The following is a 23,742-nucleotide window of genomic DNA, read 5'->3' on the forward strand; positions in this document are numbered from 1 at the left end:
TTGTTTTATGAAATAAGGGAAAAATATGGTAATTAATGCTAGGATTTGTGCATCTTTTAAAAATGAAAATGCAGGTATAGGGTGCTACCATGTTAGCCATGACCGGAAGGAGCTGAAGACTTGATGTTCACATGGGCAGCTTCATCCCACTTCTGTTGATAAGAATCTATCATGGTAACAATCCTCAAGGGGCCAGCAATATCTAAAAACACATCCATTTGATGTAAAACCGACCCCACTGGAATAGGTCGAAGTGGTTTCTGAAAGTCAGCTTCTCTTAACTTCGATCCAAGGTAACACTCAGCGGTTCCGGCAGAGTTTCTTCAGTAGTAGTGGAGCACAGAGCATCGCCCCTCTGTTATTAGGAGTTGCTAGCATATATTCACATTTGTGATGTTAAGATACTTCCACGGGCCCAATAGTGGTACAGTTTTCAGGCCCATGGCCTAAGGCCGTTCCCAAAAACATAAAGATAGCAAATGGCTGGCTTCAGTGCATCTGAAACGCTATCTGCCTGATCCACGAAGAGATAGCCCCAGAAAAAGTTAGCTTTTGATCATAAACTGTTTGTTGGGCTGCTTGGAGCACAAAAGTCAGACATTGTTAAAATGTCCACAGGCAAACTGTTCCTTTCACTGCCTGCACGGCCGACCCAGTCATTAGTTGCTTTTAATTAGTTGTGCTTTTGAACTTTGCTGTTCTCAGACAGAAAGGATGAATGGCTTAGCCCTAATGAAGCAGGAGGAAGACAGTGTCTGTCTGCAGATTAATGAGGAATCCTGTCAAAAAAACAACATAAGAGAGCAAAATACAGGTGGAGGAAGAGCAGATGGAGAAGAGGTCGGTGAGGTTCTTGTTGTTGATGCATCCTGGGGTGTCAGTGGGCTCTTCTTTTTAGAAATACCGCTAAAGTCAATTTGATCTCGTCAGCCCTGATGCTCAAAGAAAGGGCTTTACTGAATTTAAACGGATCAACTGGGGAAAATTTGGAAGAAAGAACTAACGATACCTTTCTCTTCCGCGTGTAAGTGCAGGAAGACTGCTCAGTCTGAAGTGATTCACTGTGCTGTCCCTGCACAGCGCGAGCGTAACATTTACGGGGGTGTTCTCTGTGTCTGAGTATGAAACAACAGCCAAGGGAAGGAGCGAGACGAAGCAGAAGTAAGCCCAAAGATCCACTCAGTGGAAGATGGACCAGGACTGCTTCATGCCCACGTGGAACAATTTAACTGGATAAAGCCTGAAATGTAAAGCATTTTCCCCAGAACTCCTCTTGTTTCTCCAGCCTGTGCTTTGCGTGCAGCCTTGGAGGTCAGTTTGCGTTCCTGTATGTGTCCATCACATGGAAAATGATGTGCTGGAGACAATATAAACAGCGTCGTCCTCTGTGAATTACGTTGCTGATTACAAAGTGATGTGTCAGCACCGCTTGGGTTGAACTTCACAGTTTTGCGGGTGCTGTGACTTAAAACAAGGACGTGGTATAAAAATACACAATGCATTCATGCCATCAGGGCTGGAACGATGGGTGCTATAAATACAGAGAAATCTTCCCTTGATGGTCATGTTAATATGAGATTCTTCCTGGGTAACAATTGCCTTCTTTCTCCGACTTCTTAGTGCAGAAGGCTTGCCTCTCCTCCTCAGAATATGTTTAGGATGTGCTCGTGGCCAGGCATGTGGCCATTTAGGTACAAGCACAGTGGTGGCAGAGCCCCCAGGCTCCCAGGTGGCTGGGAGCTGGCTTTCTTTCCATCCCCACCAGGGCGAAGAGAGGCACTAGGCGCCTGCAGGGAAGGCCAAGGAGGTTTTTCTCCCACCGTCGACACTTATGGGAGATAACCCTACCCGGCAGGAGCCGTGAGAAGGACGACCGGAGACTGGTTGCCCTTGGAAGGTTTTTGTTGGCATTCCAGCTGCAGCCATGAATGAGGCTAATCAGAGTTCTCACGTGGTGATGAAACAATATATTTCGACTACGGTGCAAGAGTGACCATCGTTCTAACCACATCTTGGAAATACAGAAGTTTGCCCTTTTCTTGTTATTTCTGAGTGGTTCACGTAGAGCATCCTTGATGTTCTTACAAATGACTTTAAAAGGAGGAATAGAAATCAGTTAAGTCTTTGATTCATGTATATAATTTTTATGCTTGGAATTCAGCACCAACTCGAATAACTATTTTGAATTAATTCGTTTTCAGTGAATTAATAACTCACCTCACCTTGTCTATACTTAGCCAATGGTTTCATAGGGAGAAGGCTTTAAAAAATAATATAATGACAGAAAAGAAAAGAGCTTTATATGCCTGTACTCCAAAGCCAGCAGAAATAGCCAGGAGACCAGGCTGTGGGTCAGACGTTTGAAACCAGAAGCAGAGGAGACAAAATTCAGATCCAGTTATCGTCTTACATCTATGTGGTGATAAAAGCCACCCATTACCTCATAGTTAAAATTACCAACTCGATGAGTCCTTTTAGGGAGGTTTTAAATAAAGTGACAATAAAATAAGGCTAGATAGGAAAGAAATGATGATTTTTGGACCTTGGGGAATCTGTTACATCTGCTTTACTTGTGCCCTTGGGTAAATCAGTTGTGGGAAAAGATAAAGAGATTAAAAACAGTCTTTGAAATGACATTCCTAATGACTCACCATTTCAGAGAGCTTGGGAATTTAAGCTGCATTTGAAAAGAAGCATAAAATAAAAAATAAAAAATGCTAACATTATCTTTGATAATGTGTATCGGATAATGAATCGATACGCTTTTAATGTTGAGCAGACGGCCCAGAAGAGGCAATTATTTGAATTCCAATTTTCTTTTACTTCAATCAGTTTACAAAACTGCAGGTACCCTACCACACATGCGTAAGGATGAATACAGTTAGACCCAAGACACTGATCCTTGCAAATCAGAAAAGCCGATCTACTATTTCTATTCCAGGGAAACGTCCAGTATCTCAAATTGTATCAGCGTTCTCCTTTGGAACGAAAAGCCAGGATTTTCCACAAAGTTACGTCTAAAAGAATTGGGTTTGAAATATTAAACTTGCTGAAGTATTTCACTCTGTCCTAATGCAATTCAGTTTATATCATTGCTGTCAGATGAGAAGAAGGCAAGAAATTCAAACACATCATGACAACCCTCTCTGAAATCACTCTGCTTTTTATATGCACTTCTAAAGCATGTTGCTTGCCGGGTATCAAGTGAATGAATAATACTTTTTGGTTTGCTAGCCTGCCAAATGCACTCTATTAATTGCTAATGAATTGTTAAATGCCTGGCAAATCACTCAGACAAAGCAACAGAATTTCTGAAATTCAGTCCCAATAATTTGACACTTAATCAAGAAAAAAAAAAGAAAAAAAAAAAGGAAAAGGAAATATGAAAAGATACAAAGAATATGCTTTTAGCCATTCTTCTCTCTCCTTCTCCCTTGATCTATAATCACACCAAATCATTGGAGATACGGCTCCATTCCTCTCAAGCCTGTGTTGAAAGAGTTAAGAGTTTAAGAGTGACAGGGGTGTCAAAAACTATTCCTCTTCTTCCTCAGCCTCTGAGTATTGACACAGGGTATTTTCTTAGCGAGGTTTGAAAGGCATCATGAGTTCCTGAGAAAGGAGTTGCCTCCGTGCCTCCTCACTCCATGTCCTGCCTTGGTACCGGAGAGCGTTGGGCAGGGGAGCCTTGGGGTGCCTGCTGGTGTCACCCCAACCTGCACGCTTCAAGGCGTCCTGAAGGGGCTTCTCCACATCAGGATGAGCAAGGGAGGCTTTTGTGTAAGCTCTGTCAAGGTGTTAGATGACCACATGGTTCTAACTTAGAATTCTGTACACCAAGATTTCATAATTCATTACATGTGATCAATACTTCTAGAAGACAAGTATTCACTTGTGTATAGTACTGGGGATCTCCAGGCCATGCTGGCTGTTTACAATTACTGCATTTATGATTTCTCCAAAGAAAGGGGTTCATTTATATAGGGTTTTCTATTCCTTAAAACAAATGTGAACCAGCACTGAAACAATAAAAAAAAAAAGTTTCCCTTTGTGACGAAAACTAACTCCAGCGTACATAAAAATGGATCTTGTAGGCTTTTTCAGAAGGAAACTTCTGCAGAATCTGTTTATCCTAGGATTGAACTGGGAAGGACATGAGAAAACGAACACTAAGACCTAAGGCATTTATTACCAAGAGACTACAAATGATTATTCCAAATGAGTATGTAAACTGGACGTGACCTACTCCAGGGGCTCTCACCCATGTCCCCACAACTCCTGGTTGCACTTTTTACACCAGGCGAAGACCCCCGCGAGCTGTAGCAAGCACCGAGTCGTGCTGGTGGAGGCAGCTGCCTTCAACGTGCAGTTGTGAGACCTGCAGGAGTCTCCCAAAAGCCAGCGCTTCGTTTTTCTACCATTCCAGGTCGCCACCAAGAGCTGCCACCCTGCTTTCCTCCCAGAGTGTGCTAGCTCAGGGCCTTCTTCACTGCTCACTCCCAGAGGGAGACCAGAAGTGAAACCGGGAGGGAACCAAGCCAAAGCCCTTGAATGCTCAACCACACTGGCCCGAGCTGCTCCTGGGAACACCTGGGAACTTCAGAGATCCAAAACTTGTTGCAGGTGAAGGAAGAAAACACCCAGCCCTGTGCACACACCGACTTTCTGGCTGCCGAGCTGCCTGCCACTGCGGATTTTGTCAGACGAAGCTACGAGAATTGGTCCCCAGACTCTCAAATACTTCTGTGGCATACTCATCATCTCTGAAGCACGCTGTTATTTTTAAGCAAACCGTCTTAGTTTAATATCTGTCATATCCCTTGAAGCTTGCTCTTTTCTTCCAAATCTGCTCAGCTCTCCTAAATCCTAGGCTTACGTACCTTTTGAGGAACAAAACTAATGTTTGCCTGCCAAGCATTGGTCTGCTTTCATCTTGGTAACGTATTTCCCTCAGCAATTTCCCGTATCGCTCGCAATTCTGGATCCAGGCTTGTGGTAGCTAGCTGCAAGTGCTTTCAGAGGGGGGAATTGTTGCAAAGGGTGGGAGACTCAACACGTCTGGAGCATGCTGAATTTAAGCCATCGGACAGCAATGTAATTCACACCCCATCACAAAAAGCTTGGCTGTAGGTTGGGTCACTGGCAGAGGGAGTTTGGTGTGAAAATATTCTCTGATTCCCCAGGCTCTGGGAATTGTGCTAGTATAAGGATGGCTGAGGACCTTTTGTAAGACCCTGGCCTGTTCCACAGCTGCTTTCAAAGCCCACAGTTCGGATTATCCCCCTACTCCAGTGGCTTTCCTTGAGCCCTCATATTGGTGACTGGTGAATCAAGTATTTCAAATTGGTTTACTCCATTTAAAATCCTACTTGCCTGTTTTTCTGCATTTTTTTAACATTTAGGCTTTGGTAGCTATATCTTATATATGTATTTATGCTATAGACTAACCAAGAATAAATCATACAAGCGGAAAAATATCAGGAACAGAGTAGGAAAATAAAGTAATGCAGTTCTTTCTGTGGCCGCTGACCCCACAGACTACACAGAGAATATCTGATGCTCTTCAGATCCGGCATCCTTTTGAAAAGTAAAAAAAGCTATATGATAAAAGACCTGCAGCTCCTTTACCATGTCTGGTGTCAAAGCAGAGGATCTGTGAACTGCCCCAGCTGAGGAGCCCTCTCAAACCCATTTAATTTGTTAAGGCTCTGGCATAGCAGAGGCTCATTCACTGCTCCCAAGTGGCCTGTGTGTAACTTCGTATCAAGGGGGTTTGATAAAGTGTGAACACGTGAAATTTCAGGATTTTCCTGGCCTACTGGCAGCTCTTTTGCACTGCCTCTCTTCTGCTAGTTACGCGTGTGCATTTAAGTATTGCATTTCTGTTTTCAGACCATTCCACTTCCCCATTTTTACTACCATAATGCTGTTGGTGGTCATGGTCTCATCACCAGGCCCACAGCTATTGCCTTGCTAAGGCTCCAGCCCCTGCAACCAAACAATTGCAGCAATTTCTGCATGTATTTAAGCAATGCACACAAAGTGGCCCCGACAACCTGGGAAGGCAAGAAGCTTTCTGTACGTCAGGCCTAATACTGTGAAGTGAGGTGACACAAGGCTGTGTCCGAAGCTGCTGTGCTGCGTGGCCCCGTGCAGGTAGGTGCTTGTGCCCCTTGGGAATCCATCCTCGGCCTGGCTGCTGCCTGGGGCTGAATTCAGCAGGATGACATGTCCACAGGATTTGTTCCCTCATTCTGCAGCTCTGAGCACAAGATCATCGGCCGCAGGACCCAGGGCTGCAGCTCCCTCCCAGTACCCAGTTGTCAGTAAAACTTTCCAGTAAGTGAGACCCCATAAGGAGGTGTCAGTGATGAAAAGACAACCCGAGAAGAATCCTCTCAGCCTCAGTGCTGAGCACACTCATCAATCATTTATCTCTGCACCTTCTGGTGGCACCAAAGCAGCAATATCTGCACGAGCCCCTACAGCTCGTGCACAGATGGTCTCCCACGGCTTGTACTGCAGGAGAACTCTCAGCATGAGTGAGAGGGCTCAGGAACGGGGGAACCACCCAGGTTATTCACGGGGACAGTTTACATGCTCAGCTTTGGGTACTAAACAGTGGAAAACAAGGCAGGCAGTGTTTCCTGCAAGTCTGGGAATTCTGACCTGTTTCTAAACAAGCATCTGTTTGCTCTGCGCATCAAACCCATAAACAAGCACAGGAAAAAACTTCTTGCGAAAGCAGTGAGATGGAAAGCTTTCAAACCCTTTAAAATTTCTGACATCCTTTAAAATTCCCATATAAAATTCCTGAGATGTGTTTTCAAGCAGAAACATCACCGAGGCTTCCTGGCTGGGTTGGCTGTGGCAGTTCTTGGAACGGCAGAGCAGAGATGGCAACCACTACGGGTGATGCCCAAATCCTCTCGCCAGGAAAGCAAAACACACAGTGGAACTAGTTCATCTTGATTCGTTTGTCTGCCTTTTGATCCCTGGTGAGCCACTTCCACTGTGTAAGTGTTGTTAAGCGTGAATACCTGGTCCACACTCCCCCTTTCCCCTGCAAAGTAGCTTTTATAAGCTATGCATTGATATGAGGCAGTCCTGTCACGTGTGAGAGGCACCCACAGCTGGGGCTGTGACATGTTCCTGGGCTGAAGGCTTCAGTTGCAGCCCTAGGCTGAAAAAAAAGGGTAAGAAAAGGAAAAAAAAAAAAAAATCCTCAATGTGATGATGCCTAAACAGAGCCCACTTTTCAGCCCCGCTGATGTTTTCTTCTTCCAGAGGGATGCGAGTTAGACTGCAACTCTACCTAATAGCCTCGTGATAAGGAAAAGATTAAATCTCAAAGGAACACACTAATCCAGAAGCCATACCACAGTAACAGTGGATAACACACCAGCTCCATGGGAGTAGTGGACAGAAACATTCCCAGCCCAGAGCAATGCTCTCAGGTGCCAGTGCCACCGTGTTACTTTCCTTGCAAGCCTTGCGTCCCATCCTGCAGCACTCTGAGAGCCTGGCCTGGTCCTCTTAATTTCCTTGACTTAAGTTCCTTGACGCTGCAGAGCCACTGTGGATGTGGGTCAGTGAGGGACAGGAGCTGGGTGAGGGCAGGGAGGAAGGCGCTGTAGAGGCAGGCCGCTTCTGGCAGCGGTGCAGGTTTCCAGTCAGGGCGGGTGCAGGGAGGCCCATGAGAAACGTGCCTTGGCCCTCAGGAGGCTGCGCTGCGACTTCAAATTCAGCTCTCTAGGGGACAGGAGGTCGATCCCACTTCTCAGCAGCTGCGTGTTGTGGAGTAAAGAAACTCTAAAGCGAAAGAGCTGGGTGAAATCAGACATGTAGGGTGTTGCCTGTGCTCGAGCTGCAAAGCCCTCTGGCTGTGCACGCCTTCAGAAAAGGTGCGCAGCCCTTCCTCTCGCCTCCCTAAACACCCACCTGGCTCACTCCACAGTCAGACATTCCTGGAGCAGGGGTTTCCAAGGCCGGTACCAGGGCAGCGAACACGGACACGTGCCTGTCACAATGAGCGGTCAGTATCGTGACCCAAATGCAGGATCCCATCATCTAGGCTGGTTCTGAGTATCTCAGAGAAGGAGACTCCACAGCCTCTCTGGGCAGCCTGTCCCAGTGCCCTGTCACCCTCACAGTAAAGAAGTGTTTTCTGATAGCCATGGGAAGACCAATACATCTGCTTGGAGGTCCACAAAACCACAGCTGTGACTGAAAGAAGGAGTACAGAAAAAGCCATGGTGAAAGAAGCTTCCTAGGCCTTGTTTTAGGACCTGTCTCTTCCACAACCAGGCCTTGCTGTTGTATTTTAGGTTGGGGGTGTCCGTGTTTCCTCATGAACATCCCCGGGTCCCAGCACAACCTCGGGGTACATGGCGGGGCTCAGCAGTGGAGAACATGAGGGCCTTTCTGCCTTGACACTCGACTTGCTGCGCTAACGCTTTCTGGAAGTCAGATTTCTGTTTATTTATAGACAAATGAAAATATTATGTCTACTTTCATGTGGCAGGCTCAGAAAACAAGAAACAGTCACAGGAAAAGCATTTGTGATGGAAAGTTGCTGTCCTCTCCCTGGGACCGTTTGGTCTGTGAGAAGAGAAGGAAAAGGGGGGGGGGGAAGGGATATATAGATATATATATATATGCATGCATATATATAGTCTGTATGTGTTTATATTTTAAATATATATTATATATAGAAGTAAGAATCATAATCTCAGAAGAAACCACTATGAATATTTCTCATTAACATGAGAAGAAATAATACTGGTTCTTATAAGGCCCAGAAGGCAGCAACGTGTGCTCCACGGATGCGCACGTCCTTGGTGGGAGCAGGAGGCCTGGACATCGGTAGTTTTTGTGAGGGCATGAATGAAGGACAAATAAATCCAGGCTCCAGCTCCCACCCCAGCTTTCCTCTGGGAAGCCTCCTGGCATGCTCCTTGCTCTCTGGGTTTTTGAAAACCAATTATAATGTCAATTATCATATTTTTATTCTTTCCCTCTAATAAAGAGCATCCCTAAGAGAGTCTCATCCACATGCCTTTCCTCTACTGCACCCAGCATTTCCCCAGCTTTGGCCAAGCTGGCGGCCCTGACCCCCTTCCCTCTCTACCTGCCACATCGCCTCTGTGAGCCCCGAATCCCAAAAAATCAGCAGCATCTAAAAATATCAGCATATATATATAGCATATATATACATAGCATATATATATATATCATTGGAGGCCCGACTCACCCGTGCAAAGTGCCATCCTGCGGGATCAGTGCTACAGGGAGTGCAGAAGGTGCACGTGGCCTTTGCACTGTCCCTGCCAAGGCAGATTGCATTGCTGCAAAGTACTTGCTGGGGACCAAATCTGTCCTCGCTGGAGGAACCTGCTATACCACAACAGGCATACGTGCCTTTGTTTCTACTCCAAAAACAGAGCGCAGTTTGAGGAGGGGCTCAATGCCATCCTTCTTCCACAACTTTAAGAGCAATTTTGAAAATTGCTCTCTTGTGACCTCAAAAAAATACATAATTTTCTATAGGAATTGCAAATATGAGAATTCAGGGAAAAAATCTCCCATCAGGAAGACATTTTCCCAGACTTGGATGCTACAAGCAGCGGAGCCCAGCGCGTGTGCAAACACAACATGCCTCTGGCCTGAGCGGGCGAGCAGCGCATAATGGGGCAAAAATCACACGCGGTGACACCGGCGAACATGCAGAGCACGAAACCCTCTGCTAGCTCTCCCAGAAAAACAGCCTTGAACAAACCAGCCCCGGGCCATTTCGGACGGCAACAAAGCTAACAACGAAACCAAACAGAGAAATATCCTGACAGACTTCAGCTCAGTGAGCAAACAAACACAGAAACCCGGGTTCCAAAGAGCGGGGGAACTCAGTTATGAAACGAGTTTTTGGTACAAAAGGAAGCTTAAAGCCACCGCTGGTGATCAGGCAGGGAGGAGGAAGGTCGCACTGGGTGTCAGGCCACACTTCACACACACACAAATCGTTCAATCAATATTTGTCCTGGAATCGTACCCGGTGGAAAATTTCGAATTGAAAGGTCAGCATAATTCAGTGCTCACTTTCATTCATGCTGCATGCTTGGAAGAACGCGTGTTTTTACATCTAGCACAAAATAAGCTTCATAAATCCAAGGATTTTTTTTTAACCAAAAAAAAAAAAAAGACATCTTGGAAGTAAGCCCTGTGTTCGTAATGCCTTTCAGTTACACCTTCAGTGGGACAGGGACCTCTCGCCTATGATTTTAGCAAAATAACCGTGGCACGAGGGGGGCTGTTTAAATCCCCAGGCTCTGGACCTAATGGCACAAATCCACAAACATGGGTGAGAAGTGAAGGCTCCAGAAACCTCCCCAAAGCCGGGAGCATGGGCACTGCTGCTGCCCCAGCACGCTGCGAAGGGCTGCACGGGGATTTATCCCCGCCGCCCCTGCCTGCCTCGGCCAGGCCGGCATCGGGGGTTTTATTTAAGGTCACTCCAGGAACAGCGGAAAGATCTAATCCCGTGATCACCAGACAGCTGTTACCCCCTGCCTTTGTGAAAATGATGATCTCAAGTTGAGGATCTTGTTGCCTTGAATCATTGTTTTTTTTCCCCCCGTGTGTTTGCCGTAACAGATTGTTTGCTCGCATTCGGACTGTAAGGTCATGACTCAGTTTTTTTCCCCCTATCAAGAATTAAAGGAAATTTGAGTGTGTGCGGCCCTAAACATGGACTTTAGAATTTGGCTCCAAAAAAATAATAATAATTAAAACACAAACAAAACAAACTAAAAATAGAGAAAAAAAACAACGCTCTTGCCTAGTGACTTAATTACAACGTATGCACAAAGCACAACAAATCATCCAGCTCACTCAAGGCTGTGATACAGCTGATGGGTGGCATTCAGATAACTGCCACAGGGGCAGGACACCTTGAAGTCCTCAAAACAGTGTTGTTTTGTGGCTAACGTGAGGTATTGATACTCTCTAAGACAGTGCACAGGGTAATTTCAGCCACGCAGGGGAAAGCTCTGCAGAGGAGAGCCCAGTTAGAGAAAGAAGGCAAATAAAGAGGCAGGATGACTGCTTCCAGTCACAAGCTTGCATGGAGAAGTTTATTTTAACAGCCTAGCTGGAAATTCACTGGAAAAACAGCTCCATCAGCCCTATCAGGAAGAGTCAGCACCGAGATGATGTTCCTCCGTCGGTCTGCCCTGCCAGAGCACCCGTGCTCCAGCACAAGACAAAGCATGGCCGTGTCCCGCATCAGATGTGCTGTACTCCTCATGCGGCTAATGAAAAAGGAAAAAAAGCCCTTAAGTCAGTCACGCCGCGTTAAAGATCACTCTGATGGACTTCAGCCTTGCTGAAATCAGCCACCGTGCACGCAGCGCCGCGTTGCTTTCAGAGGGCAGAAGGATGAGCGCAGGGCACTTCCCAGCTCGAGGGACCCCGCACCTGGGGGAGCTGGCGTAGCACCATCCTGGTGCGGTCACGGCGAAGAGCAGCCCTCTTTCTCCTTCAAACCACTGCTCTTCCACCCGTGCACCTCCTTCCAGTGAAAGCATTTGCCTTCAGGTTAAATCTGACCCATGCCACCGTCATCTGGGGAGAGGAAAGTCCCTGTACAAAGCGGGGCACCCCGGTATACTCCCTGAGGCAGCATTTATCCTGAGAATAAACAAGGCCGGCACGCTTCACGTGCACTACCAGCCTGCTTCTAGGGGAGCTGTGCTTTCTAGGCTTCACCCACACAGTGCTATTGCTTTTGCATTTCATAACACTTGCAAGGGAACACTCGGAGCGGGGAGGGAAAAGAAAGATCCTCCGTGACCGTGTTCGGCACCGAGTGTTACAGTGCCCTGCCGTACCTGCTTGCTGGCTCTAAGCTGGGGGCAAAACTGCAAAAATTCAGGCACGGTTCAAACGATGTTTCATGGGAGTCACTCTTAATGCTCTGTGATGTATTTCTTTAAATAGCCATACATTTGGCCTTAAAACTACTTGGCTTGGTGCCCTTCAAAAATACCTACTCTAGAAACACTTGCACGCTAAATTTAAGCATTTGAAGTTCCCAGAAACACAGCCCTACTTTCATTTGTCATTGTCTCAGCCTTCATGGTCCATCGTCATCCTATTTTTCTCTGCATCCAGGTGTACTTCATATACAGCAATAAAAGCAAAACAACCCTCAGCCTACTTTGTTCTAGTTGGCAAGCAAACACTAAAGTCTCAAGACTAGCAGATGGCTAGTCAAACAAATTCACGTCTTATCAAGCTTACAAAGGATTAACACACCCATGTTTTTGCTGTGCAGTTCTCCTCTGAGCTATAAAGATCGTTCTAAAGACAGAAACTGCAAACGGCTGTTTCCAAGGGTACAGTATATGCTTCACGATATATTATCAGAACAGTGGCTCCGCTGAAATGCTGGTTAGGCGTTGTAGCTCGTCACTTTGAAATTCCTGTACCTTCTTAAGCACAAAAATACAGAGGGGTGGCAACATGCCCTTGCTGTTAAGAGCAGGTGGAAATTTAAACCAGGAAGTTTCTTGATATTATACAGAATGTCAGCACTAATCAAAGCTTTGATTAGAGTTGAAAAGGCCCCTTCCAATCCAACCCATTCTGTGATTATTTATAGTCTGTTCTTCTTTGCTTCTGTTTCTCAGAAACGTGTTTTCCACCCTCAAAAATAACAAATCACTCAGGTGAAACTGTACAGGAAGGAGGGACTTCGTGGCCCCTTGTGAGCTGCTGAGGTGGCCTGAACCAGCAGTGCACAAAACAGGGCAGACAGCAGATCTCTCCTGAAACGTGCTTCAGTTTCTCAATACTAAGCACTGATCCTACCTTATCACCAACAAGCCCATTGCTCCAGTACTTTTTCTGGAGTTTTCTACTGGTGCCTGAAGTCTACTGAGTTTAACGCACCTTCAGATTTCTTCAGGGCCAGCTCACCATCACCTGCCTAAAGGATAAGAAGGGAAATGGCATACACAAGGTCCCCTTGCCTTCAGCAGGTGGATGCCTCATGGCCACCCTCTGCACCTCAAGTGAGGTACAAGACGAGTTGCACCAAGACTAGAGCACCAGCAAGGAAAGCCAGGGCTACGCCAGCAGAGACAAGACAGTGATGAACCAGCACTGAGAACAGAACTAGATAAGTTTCAGCAGTGATTACAGGAGGAATAAGGACAAGACCGGAGGATACAATTCTGACATCCTTGTTTCATTTGTTTGTAGAAAAATGGTATTTCTGGACTCATAGTACCAGATGGGACATGATGGGACCATACTTGAGGTTTCATTTACATCTGTCCCCTTGTTGTACAGCACATCCGACTCCATTTACTGGGTAATTCCCCCCAGTTTACGAGCTTGCCTTGAAATTTGAGTCCCAGCCTCCTTACAATTTCCACTATGTCCATTCATTATCTGCTGGTTAAGAACAACAGATTAAGTGCTGTCTCCTTCATATCACTTATGTGCATAACAGCTACTTTGCTGGCAGTTTTTACAGTTAGGAATTAAAAATTAAGCAGATACATTTGATCAGCTTCAGTTCAGGGTATGAACACTCAGAATACTGATTCAAAGAAATATTCAGCTAGCTACAGCAATTGTTTCATTCTCTGATGGGTCATATTGATTTTTTGTTTGGTTGGTTTTTTTGTTGTTGTTTTTGTTTTTTTTTGTTTGGTTGGTTGGTTGGTTGTTTTTTTCCCCTGTAATCCCTTCTTTCAAAGGCATCCTTGAGAGAGCTTTGAAGTTCCACGTTTTTTTCCTGTAAGCATTACTCCTGCTGCAAGTAAACATTACAGCAACATAATACTCTTACAATATACAACACAAGACCTTGTTTCTCAGAGGAGATATGCATTGAAGGCAGCTGTTAACATGAAGCCAGATTTTAATAGGCTTCCTCACAAAGAATACTACTACTTTAATTCACCTATAGTCCTATTAAAGCGTATGGGATTACTGCTGCAGCATGGTGCCTTTCAAAAGGAGTACCATCAGTGGGATGCAGCTCTTGGAAGCAACACCATACTTGCAAGGAGGGTGTGAACAAGCTTTTACTATTGAGGATCTACTAGCTAGTCCTAATGACAGTTTTAATGTAGCTGATAGCATCTTGCCTCATTGACAGAGTAGAAAAAAAAATAATTAATTAGTTCTGAAAATGAGTGAATGTAATCCAAATATCACAGAAAAAAATAATATTTACGGAGAATTAAGTTTTGTGCTAAACCCCAAGTTTTTAGCCAGGAGTCACCTTCTCTTGCTATAGAAGCCTCTTGCTATGAGGAAGCTTGTTCCCATAGGAACACAGTCATGCTGGCATGATGGAAACAGCTAAAACATTTCCAAAAACAGCCAGCAGAATAGTTCTGCTACATATCCTTGCTATTGCTCTAGTTTGAGTGTATTCATTATGTCCTATTATATCTGGTTGGATTACATCCCCGCAGGGGAAAATGAAATATCTATCTCTCTATATATACTTGCATACACACACACACACACACACATATATGTCTTTGGCTATATATATATATAGCCAAAATCTAGTTAATTCCTTTTTGGTGTGTATCTGAACATTTTCTTTCTTTCCTGAGGGGCTAGCACAAAAAAAAACAGCCACCTCCAGAGACATTGCAGTAAATTAGAAATAAACTATTTATTTTCACATTGGAAGAAGGAATTACTGGTGTGTCAAGCTTCCAAACAGAAAGACCTGAAGATGCACCAAATACAGACAAAATGTCATGCTAGCAGAGCTGTTCTCTTCTGCTACATTGCCACATCTTTGAACTGTTCGGTTTCCTTTCTGGCCCTTAACTGAGTTTTATTTTGTGATAAACTTTAGAATGGATTTCATGGACTTTCTCCAGCATTTACTTCTTCACAGCTTAAAGGATTTATCCTTTCCTTGGGGCTCAAGGAGGCTTGAATTTTAGTCTTTTGATTTGAATGCAGTCTCTCTTCTCTGGCTTTCTTTTACACCTAAATGCTTCTTTTATTTAAACAGCCTCATTGATCTCTGCATAAAGATTATTACATGAAGGTGCTGCTCAGTTGGAGTGGAGACAGCAGAAGACTTTGGATCTCTCCTGCTAGGGGACCACTTTTCCATTTGTTTCATTTTCTTTTGCTGCTTATTTTTTTCATTTTATTCATTTTCTTTTGGCAGTTTCCTGCCAAAACTTTTCTGAGGGAAGAAGGCATCCCGTTCAGACCATTTTTTAGCAGTTTTAGTCTCTATCAGACTATGCAAGACGTGCATATAACAAGTTGTGGTTATTTGGGGTAGGATTGAGCTGCTGTTTTGCCCCCTGAATTGCAGCCAGCTGTCTCTGGTCATTCCTCTGAGGATGAATTTTCTGTACTTCATGAAGGCTGGACTCCCTCCCCATCCAACACAAAAGCAAGCAGTAGGATTTAGGGGTCTCCCTTAGGGGTCTCCCTTCACACACATCTTGGTGTGATGAAGAAGAAAACCCATTCTCCGGACATAACCCTTGGGCGTCCATGCCAGGGTCGGGCCACCTATGCCGTTTCTGAGTGTCCCCACACCCTAGCAGGCCCTCAGCCCCCTCAGAGAGTTCACCTGGCCACAGGGACTCCCAAACATCCACACACCAGCATTAGCAGTGTTTATTCAGGGTTTTTGGGGGAGTGGAGCTGCCCTACCACCTCACACCCGGCCTGCGGCCAAGACTGGCCCCAGCCCCGCCAAGGTCACCGCCACTCCGTCTCCCTCAGTGCGTTGTGCCAGTTTATCTGGCCGCCCTGGGAAAGAGGCAGAGCTGACCTTGCTGGGCACTATTACGCTGGAAATTCGCCCGTGGCAAATATTTACACAGGAGTATTGTTCAGAGAAGACCCAGGCAGGGCCTGTGCCCACCATGAGGGCAAGGAGAAGGGGCCCAGGCCACCTGTGCAGGCAGGCCGAGGTGGCATGAGGGGAGCCTGCTCTACTTCAAGGGTTTCAGGATTTCTACCAGCTGGGGACGATCTCCACCTGCTGAGGATCTCCTGAAGTTCACAGGGCTTGACAATTTACCCTGAAATCCTGGAGCATACCGAGCGTGGCGTTCATGGGGGATCGCATTGCACACAGGCAGAAAAATGCCATTGAGACAGTGCAAAACCTCAGCTCGCTCTGCCAAAATTTTCCATGTGCCTCCTTCGTTCACACTGAATTAAATATTTTCAAGAGGAGAAAAAAAAAATCCCTTGAACTTTTTTTTTTTCTTTTCAACTTGGTTATTAAACTTTTACAGACAGGATGAACTCATGCAACAGTCTCTGAAGTAAAACACTCCAGCAGCATGCCCGTTTGGGAACTTCAGATGCTATTTATTTAATGTTTTTACCCTCACTGAAGACCGTGTCTCAGAAGGTGTCAACAGTATTTTCCCTCACGCAGCAACTTGGTCAGACTGTCCTGTGAACTGGAGGATTTTCCTACCCTAGGCAGCCAACGTACCTAAAGACTTGCTCACATGAATGTTTCAGAAACCTGCAGCTATGTTTTAAAATTATCCCTAGACGATTAAAAATTAACAAATACCATGGTGATGACGGATGTTCTCCCAGGCTTCCCACTGAAATCTTAATATCCAGTGATTCTATATTCAATTCCAAATTATCTCAAAATGGTAAAGAATGGGATAAATCACAGCTGTCACTTTATGAAAAACAAAAAAAAGCTCTTTTTAGTGGTAAGTCTTGTTTTGTTCTACTGCCATTACAAGCTGCTTTTTATTTATCTGTCTGCTTAAGGAGACTGCCAGGAAGACAGGACATTTGCCTGTTCTCCTCACCTGAATAAAGACCACTGCATTCTTGAACCTCACACCTACGTTAACTTACTATGATACCAAAAAAAAAAAAAATCTGAAGAAACTGCAGTGAGACAAGGACAAACACAGACCAGAATTGTTTTCTGCACAAGTGTCCACGGTTTTTGTTTTCCAAGGGAGGGAGGAGCTACGTGGCCCTGTTCCCATTTAATCACACAAATAGGAGCCAGAAACTGCTACATTCCAGTTGCAGCTCAGACACGGCCACCTTCCTTGTTTTGTCTACTTACCCTGCAAGCTCATTGCAGCACGGGTCAGCATTTTAGCAACAACTAGTAAAACAGAGCTCCTGTTTGAGTGTGGGTCCTTAAGGGATCCAGAAGTATATACAGCAAACAAACACCACCACCAACAGAAATCCTCAAACTGAGCCTAAGTTGAATGAGTAACTTTAAAAATACAAGTGTGCAAAAACTGAGGAAGGAGAACTCAGGCTGGGTGTGCTTCCCCTCAGCCCCCTCGCAGTGCATCCATCAGAAGGGAGGACGGTGTTTTCTCCTCGTGCAGCTCCTTCCCTCCCTGCACCCAACCTTACGGCTCCCTCCTCTGCACCACTTGCCTGCCCCGAACCCATATTTCAGCAGCTGCCTCCACCGTGACCCAGAACAGCTGGGAACATCCCTTCCTGCACTCTTGTAGGTCTGGGGACTGGGTGCACTCAGCTAGTTCAGGAAATGCAGAAGGCTGAGGTTTGCTCAGGGAAGACATCACTGGCAGTTTTAGCTGCTAGGCAGTAATAAGTCTCCAGCTAGCACATGCACGCTATGATTCAAAGGCTTAAAATCGGACCGAGGTGGGTGGATTTTGACAGGAAGGGCACTCCCTCCTCCTTCCCCCAGCCCCACCTCAGACACAGAAGCCCACCTCCTAAATTCTTGTTTCAGTGCAGGAATGCTTGGGGATTTCAAAGCAAAGGTCAAAAGAATTTCTAATGTGGGCGAAGCAATGTGTTTTTCTTGTTCCTGCTCTTGGAGCTGGCATAACCATTTTGACCAAAGTTTCCTGAAAAAAAAAAGTTTGGCCTGAAGAGGATCTAGCATAGAAAATGCCAAGGTGTTACAATGGAAAATGTTAAGTAGTCTTATTAAAAAGCTGTTGCCACCAGCCCCACCTAAAGGTATGGTATGTTGGAATAATGATATATATTCCGGTTTTGACCACTTAACTAGAGTGCCCTAATTTCTTGAAGAGACAAACATCTACCAAATTGGCCCCACCACCCACACGTGTACTGCTAGCCTACTGAAGACCTCAGAAGCCTTTCAAGGCGGTACAACACGCACACAAACACCACACATGCCACACCTCTGACATCTTAAATAATTAGCAGGTTAATTTGGTGACCTTTATATCTGCATGTCAGCTGAGCTGTGGAGGCACCGTTTCATCTTCGCCAAGGGCATCTGCTTCTGCGCTTCCTGACAGTTATGCACAGGATCTTGCCCACACTGCTCCAACCATAATGCTAGGCGACCCCAAATCTCTCCCACTTTACCACTGCTGTATAAGAATTCGGTTTATGTTAACTAGCTAATGTTGGCACACACCCTAGAACAATGCAAGAAAACAAAGTTAGGTTCCTGGTAAAGAGACAAGTGTGGGTCTCTGCATATCCAGGGAACTCTGTTTTTTAAACAAGGCAACAAGCATGTTAGTGTCAAGCTTTTATATCCAATTAGCAAGAGCAGACTTCAAAAAATAAAACACTCAGGCTCCTGAAGAATTACCAGTGGGAAGCAAGTACTTAGCTTTTCTGAGAATCAGGCTAAATTTACAACAGACTTAAGGTTAGGGCCTGGCACCGAAATAGGACTTACTATCCAGATGCAGTATTAGTCTTTTGTAAAGAATTTGTACTGTCTTTATCCAATTTCCATTCTTAACTATGGCTTTCAGTGAAGTGTGTTTAAATTCCCTCTATTTTATTTCTGCCAGACGCTCCTTTTAAGCAGAAGGATTATTAAATTCATATTCCAAGTCCTTCTTCAATGTTACAGCTTCTTTCTTCTATTGAAGTGCAATTGTATTCCAAAAAGGGACTTCGGGGAGGAACTAAAAAAAGCCAAATCGTTTATAAGATCGCTGATTTATTGTTTCTCCGAAGTCTTGCACAGCAAGTGTGCTCACAGGCTACAGGAATCTGCCTAGCTGCTGAGCTCCGACAGTGGGATCCATGACCATGGGTAACAGTTGCTTCTGTTCTCAACTACAGAAGTGACGCAGTACCACCTTCAGATGACTTCTCTGCTGAGCTTTGCATATAACATTACCGGGCTGATCCTGACAGTCAGAAAACAATGCTGTGAAAACGGCAAGAGAGAATTGCATTTGCTTTTCCTTCCACTAGCTGCCTTCCTCCTGCAGCTCTAACGTGTGTCAATGACAATAAGAAACTTGTTTTTATCGCCCAAGCACACAAACACTGCACTGAGGACACTCAAGCACTGGCCTGGTGACTCACGTTGGTGACTCAGGACTGGTTATTCCTGCAGAGTTAACTCTCAATATAATACAAATCTTGTCTCTAACTCAAGTTCCAGGCAAAGTTTTCAATACACCTGCAAATATGTTTTTAAGCTTGAGGTGGCAAGCCATTCAGGCGCACGGCTTCGGCTCAACCTTCCGTGGCCTTTCAGACTTGCTCTTCAACTCCTGTTGGCTGCACACTCGCGTTGCAACAGGGCTCCCTTCGCACTAGTTACGCTAAAACCAAGACAACATAAGGCTTCCACGCTTGGATTCACTTTCCTACAAAGGCAGAGGCACCACTTCTACAGTCTCATTTCCCAGACTGGTAAATTGCTGAGCTTTCACTTTTTTTTTTCTTTTTTTTTTTTTTGTCCAAAATCCCTTTACCCTCCTCAAAATCTTTAAACCTGGCCTCTCCACTCACCTGTGTCAACTGGCTCCCCCAGTTCCTCGTTGTCTCCAGACACCCACAGCTGATGAGTCTCTCTCTCTCTTCCAGCATTTTGTGCGCTGGGTAAAAAAGTTATCACGCTCTTCCACTCCTATTACCACTTGTCATCCAACCACTTACATAAGCCTGTGACCTCTGAAATAAAAACATTTGCTTGCACTTGGGTAGAGCTGGTTGGTTGGAAGAGAAATTGGAGAGGAAAATGATTTAAAAAACAGTCACAGAAGCAAGTTTCCAGAATATGTCTTTTTGGTTTTCCTTTCAAGTTTGCTATTTCCTCTAGTCAACCACCGGTTCCCCATCAAAGAAAAAAGTTTGAACCAGCAAAGTCAATTTGTTTAACATTTCCACATAACCTCCGGCAAACAAGACTCCTATAGCCTGCGCAATCATCTACAGTTCTGCTAAGCACAGATCAAAAGGATGTAAGTAACTAGGAAAAAAATATTCACCTTAGGTTGTACATATTTGTTTTAATTTGCTACTAAACATATAAATAGGTCTAGAGAACCTGGTATTTCTAACATGCCAATTTTCTCTGTACTGTGGTGCCCCACTCATTAACAAAAATAGCTTCACTTTAGACTGAAAAAGTCGTGTTTTTCTTGTTGTATGTTGCTTTCTCAAACGGGTTTGTTCTCGTGTGCAGTGGAAGGGATGTTTTAACCCATCTTCAGCAGCACTGTTGGAAAAGGCAGTCCATACCCACACGGTGCCCACAGGAGCATTTGTTGAGGTCCCCTGAGGAAGTTAGGCTGATGGGCACACAGATATGGGCTCTGCAGAGGTTGCAAGAGGTGACAAGAACCTGGTGACCTCAGCCAAATGCCCCAGCTTAGCAAAGACCTACAAGCAAAGACCCAGTCCCTCTAACTTTGATGTAAGGAGGTTCGATAAACTCAACCATTCACATGAGTCTTCCCAATTGTACACAGTGTATCAGGTGCCAAAATGTATTTGGACACCTGTGAGGACAAGGGGGTCTAACAGTTTTCTCTAGAACAGCTTCAGAGGTGTTCTAGAGCAGAGGTTATGCCTCCAAAGCAACATAATGCTCACATTTATCCCACCACAAGGGGGATTTTGTGAAAGGAGCGCACACTTTACACATAAGAATTGCCCCAGGTTAGACAAACCTCTTGAACCTGCACTCAGCATTTTGGTGGCGGTTCTCTTTTACCGTGCTTATCTCCTGGTAGAGGCTGGATTTGGAAAATACGCTCCTGGACTCAGTTTCCATAGCAAGCTTTTGAGCTCCGGGGAAAAATGCACACTGTGGCTTCTTCCTGTCAGAAATGCAAGAGGTAAAAAAGGAGTGTATGCCTCACTCAGCTGTAATGTGGAAGGTGTGACGTTCATGACCTACAACACAGAAGCAGTCCTCGGGTCAGAGGTCAGCACCCAGGGAACGTGCTGACTGTCAGGCTATGAAGCTATGGCACTTCCCTGTGTGGCCCAGGAGTCCTCCCCGAAAGAGTCCTGAATTCTTTTAAAAGTGGAACTGTCTCATAAGGCACCCTGAGCTTCTCCACGGGACCTGAGCGCATCGCTTCCCTAGCACCAGCCGCCCCACTGCCTCCTGCTGCAGCACCGGGGCTGCCAGTCGGGAGCAATTCCTCACGCTTCCTCTCCAAAAGAGAAGTTGGAAGGACTCGTGGTGATCACCAGGGTACAGAGCATCTCCTTTACAGACAGGAGGTGCCAGCTGGGCTCTCCTCTGGGGAGGTGAGTCCGGCACTCAGGCCCACCCGCTTCCCAACCAAACCATCCGTCCCCGATGCGCCACAGGGACGAGCACATCGGTGCCATCTGCTAGGGAAGACAGCATCAGCTTAAGCCTCAAGAGAGCAGTCTGAAGTGGGAATGCCCATCTCAAAATAGCACTTGGATCTAGAAGGAGGTGGGGGTTGGGAAACGCTCCCTTTCCCCCAGCATTTCCCATCCATGCTGCCTGTTACAGCATCCTTATCGCATCAGGAGCCTGCAGAGCCCACCCCAGGGACATTGGGGCCTTAAAGGCAGGGTTTTGGGGCACCCAGGGTGAGTAAAGGCCAAACTTTCACAGATCGGTCTGAGTCACAGAGCTCGTTTCTAAAGTCATTGAATGCTCAAAAGGTCAGTTTTGAGAGGAAGGCAAACCTGGGTCCATAGCTGCTTCAAAATTAATAGCATTAGGTTTTCCTCTGTGACCAAACGCCCAGCTTTGTTGATCAAATCTGCAAACTTTTGATCAAATCATAGGGGGCACTGCTTTCTTTGTGACAGTCTGAGAGGGCTGTAAACTATCAGCAAACTGTAACGGGGACATAATAATACACGTCATTGTAATGCTTCATGAAGGAGGTGCACGTTGCTGTCTCACAAGGACCGTGCGTGCTGGTGTTTCTGTTATCCAGCCCTTACATAAGGACAAAAACACTTGTAGCAAGGCTGAGCTGAGCGAGTGAAGCGATGAAGAAACGAAGGCGCTCCGCGCTGTGATGGCACTGGCCTCGGGCCAGTGGGGCTGGGGGCGAGAGGGCACCCTGAAAAACCCCACTGCCCCCGGAGCAGGGCAGAGCGAAGGCTTGGGGTGAAGGGGGTGAGGGAAGGGGGGCTTGGGGGTCTCGTGAGGTGTTTTAATGATGCTTTAATGATTTGGGGGTCTTGTGAGGTGTTTTAATGGTGTTTTAATGGTTTGGGGGGGTCTCGTGAGGTGTTTTAATGGTGTTTTAATGGTTTGGGGGGGTCTCGTGAGGTGTTTTAATGGCGCTTTAATGGTTTGGGGGTCTTGTGAGGTGTTTTAATGGCGCTTTAATGGTTTGGGGGTCTTGTGAGGTGTCTCCCGAGCCGCCAGCTCGCTGCAGCAGCCCGGCCGGGGTGCTGCCGGTGTGGACACGGCGGTGGCAGCCCGGCGGGCCATGTGGGCACAGACTCCACCTCCCCCTGCTCCCGCCCGCCCCCTCGCATCCAGGAAGGGAAGAAGAGGAGGAGGAGGAGGAGGAGGAGGAGGAGGAGGGAAGGGGGAAAGAAAAAAAAAAAAGCGGAGAGAGGTTGAAAGGAGGGAGCTCGCCGAGACCCACCCTTCTCCCTCCTCCTCCTCCTCCTCCTCCTCCTGCTGCGGGCTGCTGGCCGGGCTTTTGTTTTGCTCCGCTCCCCGCTCCGCACGTGATAGCCGCGGCACCCCCATGCGGCCCTCCGGGGCGGCCCCGCCGGCGGCCCGACGGCAGCCTCGCCCCGCCGCCCGCCCGCTGCCCTAGCGGGGAGCCCGGCAGCGAGAGCGCAGCGCCCGGCCGCGGGGCAGGGAGGCGGCGGGCAGCGGGCAGCCGGCCGGCACAGCCACGCGCAATGGCGGCGGCCGCCGCCAGCCCCGGCAGCCCCGCCGCCGCCGGGCCCCTGCCGCCGCCGCCGCCGGAGCCCTGCCCCAGGAAGGGGCCGGGGCCGCCGCTGCCAACGGGAGCGGGGCCGGCGGCGCCGCCGCGCGGCGACCCCCGTCGCAGGCAGGCCGCGCTCTCCTTCCTCACCAGCATCTCCCTCGACGGGCGGCCCCCGCCGCCGCCGCCGCCTCCTCCGGCCGACGGCCCCGCCGCCAGGCCCCGCCAGGCCCCGCCGCCGCCCCCGCCGCCGCCGCCGCGGCTGGGCAGCCCCCCGGCGGCGCCCGCCGAGCCCCCCCGGCCCCGCGGCGGGGCGGAGGAGGAGGAGGGCGGCGGCGAGGAGGACGAGGAGGAGGAGGAGGACGCCTTCGCCGCCGTGCAGGTGCCGGCCGCCGCCTTCCTGGGCGCCGCGGCGGCGGCGGGGAGCCGCGGCCGCCTCAACTCCTTCACGGCCGGCGTGCTGCCCGTGCCCTTCGGCCGCGCCAGCCCCCAGGGCGGCGGTGGAGGAGGCTGCGAGCTGGGGCAGCCCGGCCCCGCCGCCGCCTTCGAGCTGCAGCGATCCCGGTAAGCGGCGGCGGGGCAC

The 23,742-nt window shown here is 47.3% G+C and overlaps 2 protein-coding genes across 3 annotated transcripts in view; one reads left to right on the forward strand and one right to left on the reverse strand.

Moving 5' to 3' along the window:
• LOC308189843 (uncharacterized protein) lies at nucleotides 1-23,397 on the reverse strand. The gene is made up of 4 exons (XM_080580386.1): nucleotides 23,310-23,397; nucleotides 20,943-21,092; nucleotides 19,780-19,865; nucleotides 1-2,091 (listed from the first exon to the last, which is right to left on the reverse strand). Exons 2-4 carry the CDS (start codon nucleotides 21,044-21,046, stop codon nucleotides 1,688-1,690), a joined length of 594 nt encoding a protein of 197 aa, XP_080436512.1. The 5' UTR covers nucleotides 21,047-21,092; nucleotides 23,310-23,397; the 3' UTR covers nucleotides 1-1,687.
• The window catches only part of CABLES1 (Cdk5 and Abl enzyme substrate 1), an 80,466-nt gene continuing 79,327 nt past the window's right edge, over nucleotides 22,604-23,742 (forward strand). The window contains exon 1 of one of the 2 annotated variants that reach the window (XM_080580380.1): nucleotides 22,604-23,723. In XM_080580380.1, coding sequence (XP_080436506.1) covers nucleotides 23,134-23,723 — 590 coding nt within the window. In that variant the 5' untranslated portion in view covers nucleotides 22,604-23,133. The remainder of the gene's footprint in view (nucleotides 23,724-23,742) is intronic. The other variant, XM_080580379.1, reaches the window with a different exon arrangement.

Source organism: Anser brachyrhynchus, assembly GCF_964034855.1.
Source record: "Anser brachyrhynchus genome assembly, chromosome: 2".
NCBI lineage: Eukaryota > Metazoa > Chordata > Aves > Anseriformes > Anatidae > Anser > Anser brachyrhynchus.

Bases quoted from the DNA above. Each gene is read 5' to 3' on its own strand.
- LOC308189843 (XM_080580386.1), bottom strand. From the start codon at position 21,046: ATGGAAACTGAGTCCAGGAGCGTATTTTCCAAATCCAGCCTCTACCAG. The intron at 19,866-20,942 runs GTTTGTCTAACC...TTTTTTACCCAG, and splicing joins GCTGAGTGCAGGTTCAAGAG to CGCACAAAATGCTGGAAGAG. The intron at 2,092-19,779 runs GTGAGTGGAGAG...CTCCTTTTAAAG, and splicing joins GGGGGAGCCAGTTGACACAG to TCATTTGTAAGAACATCAAG.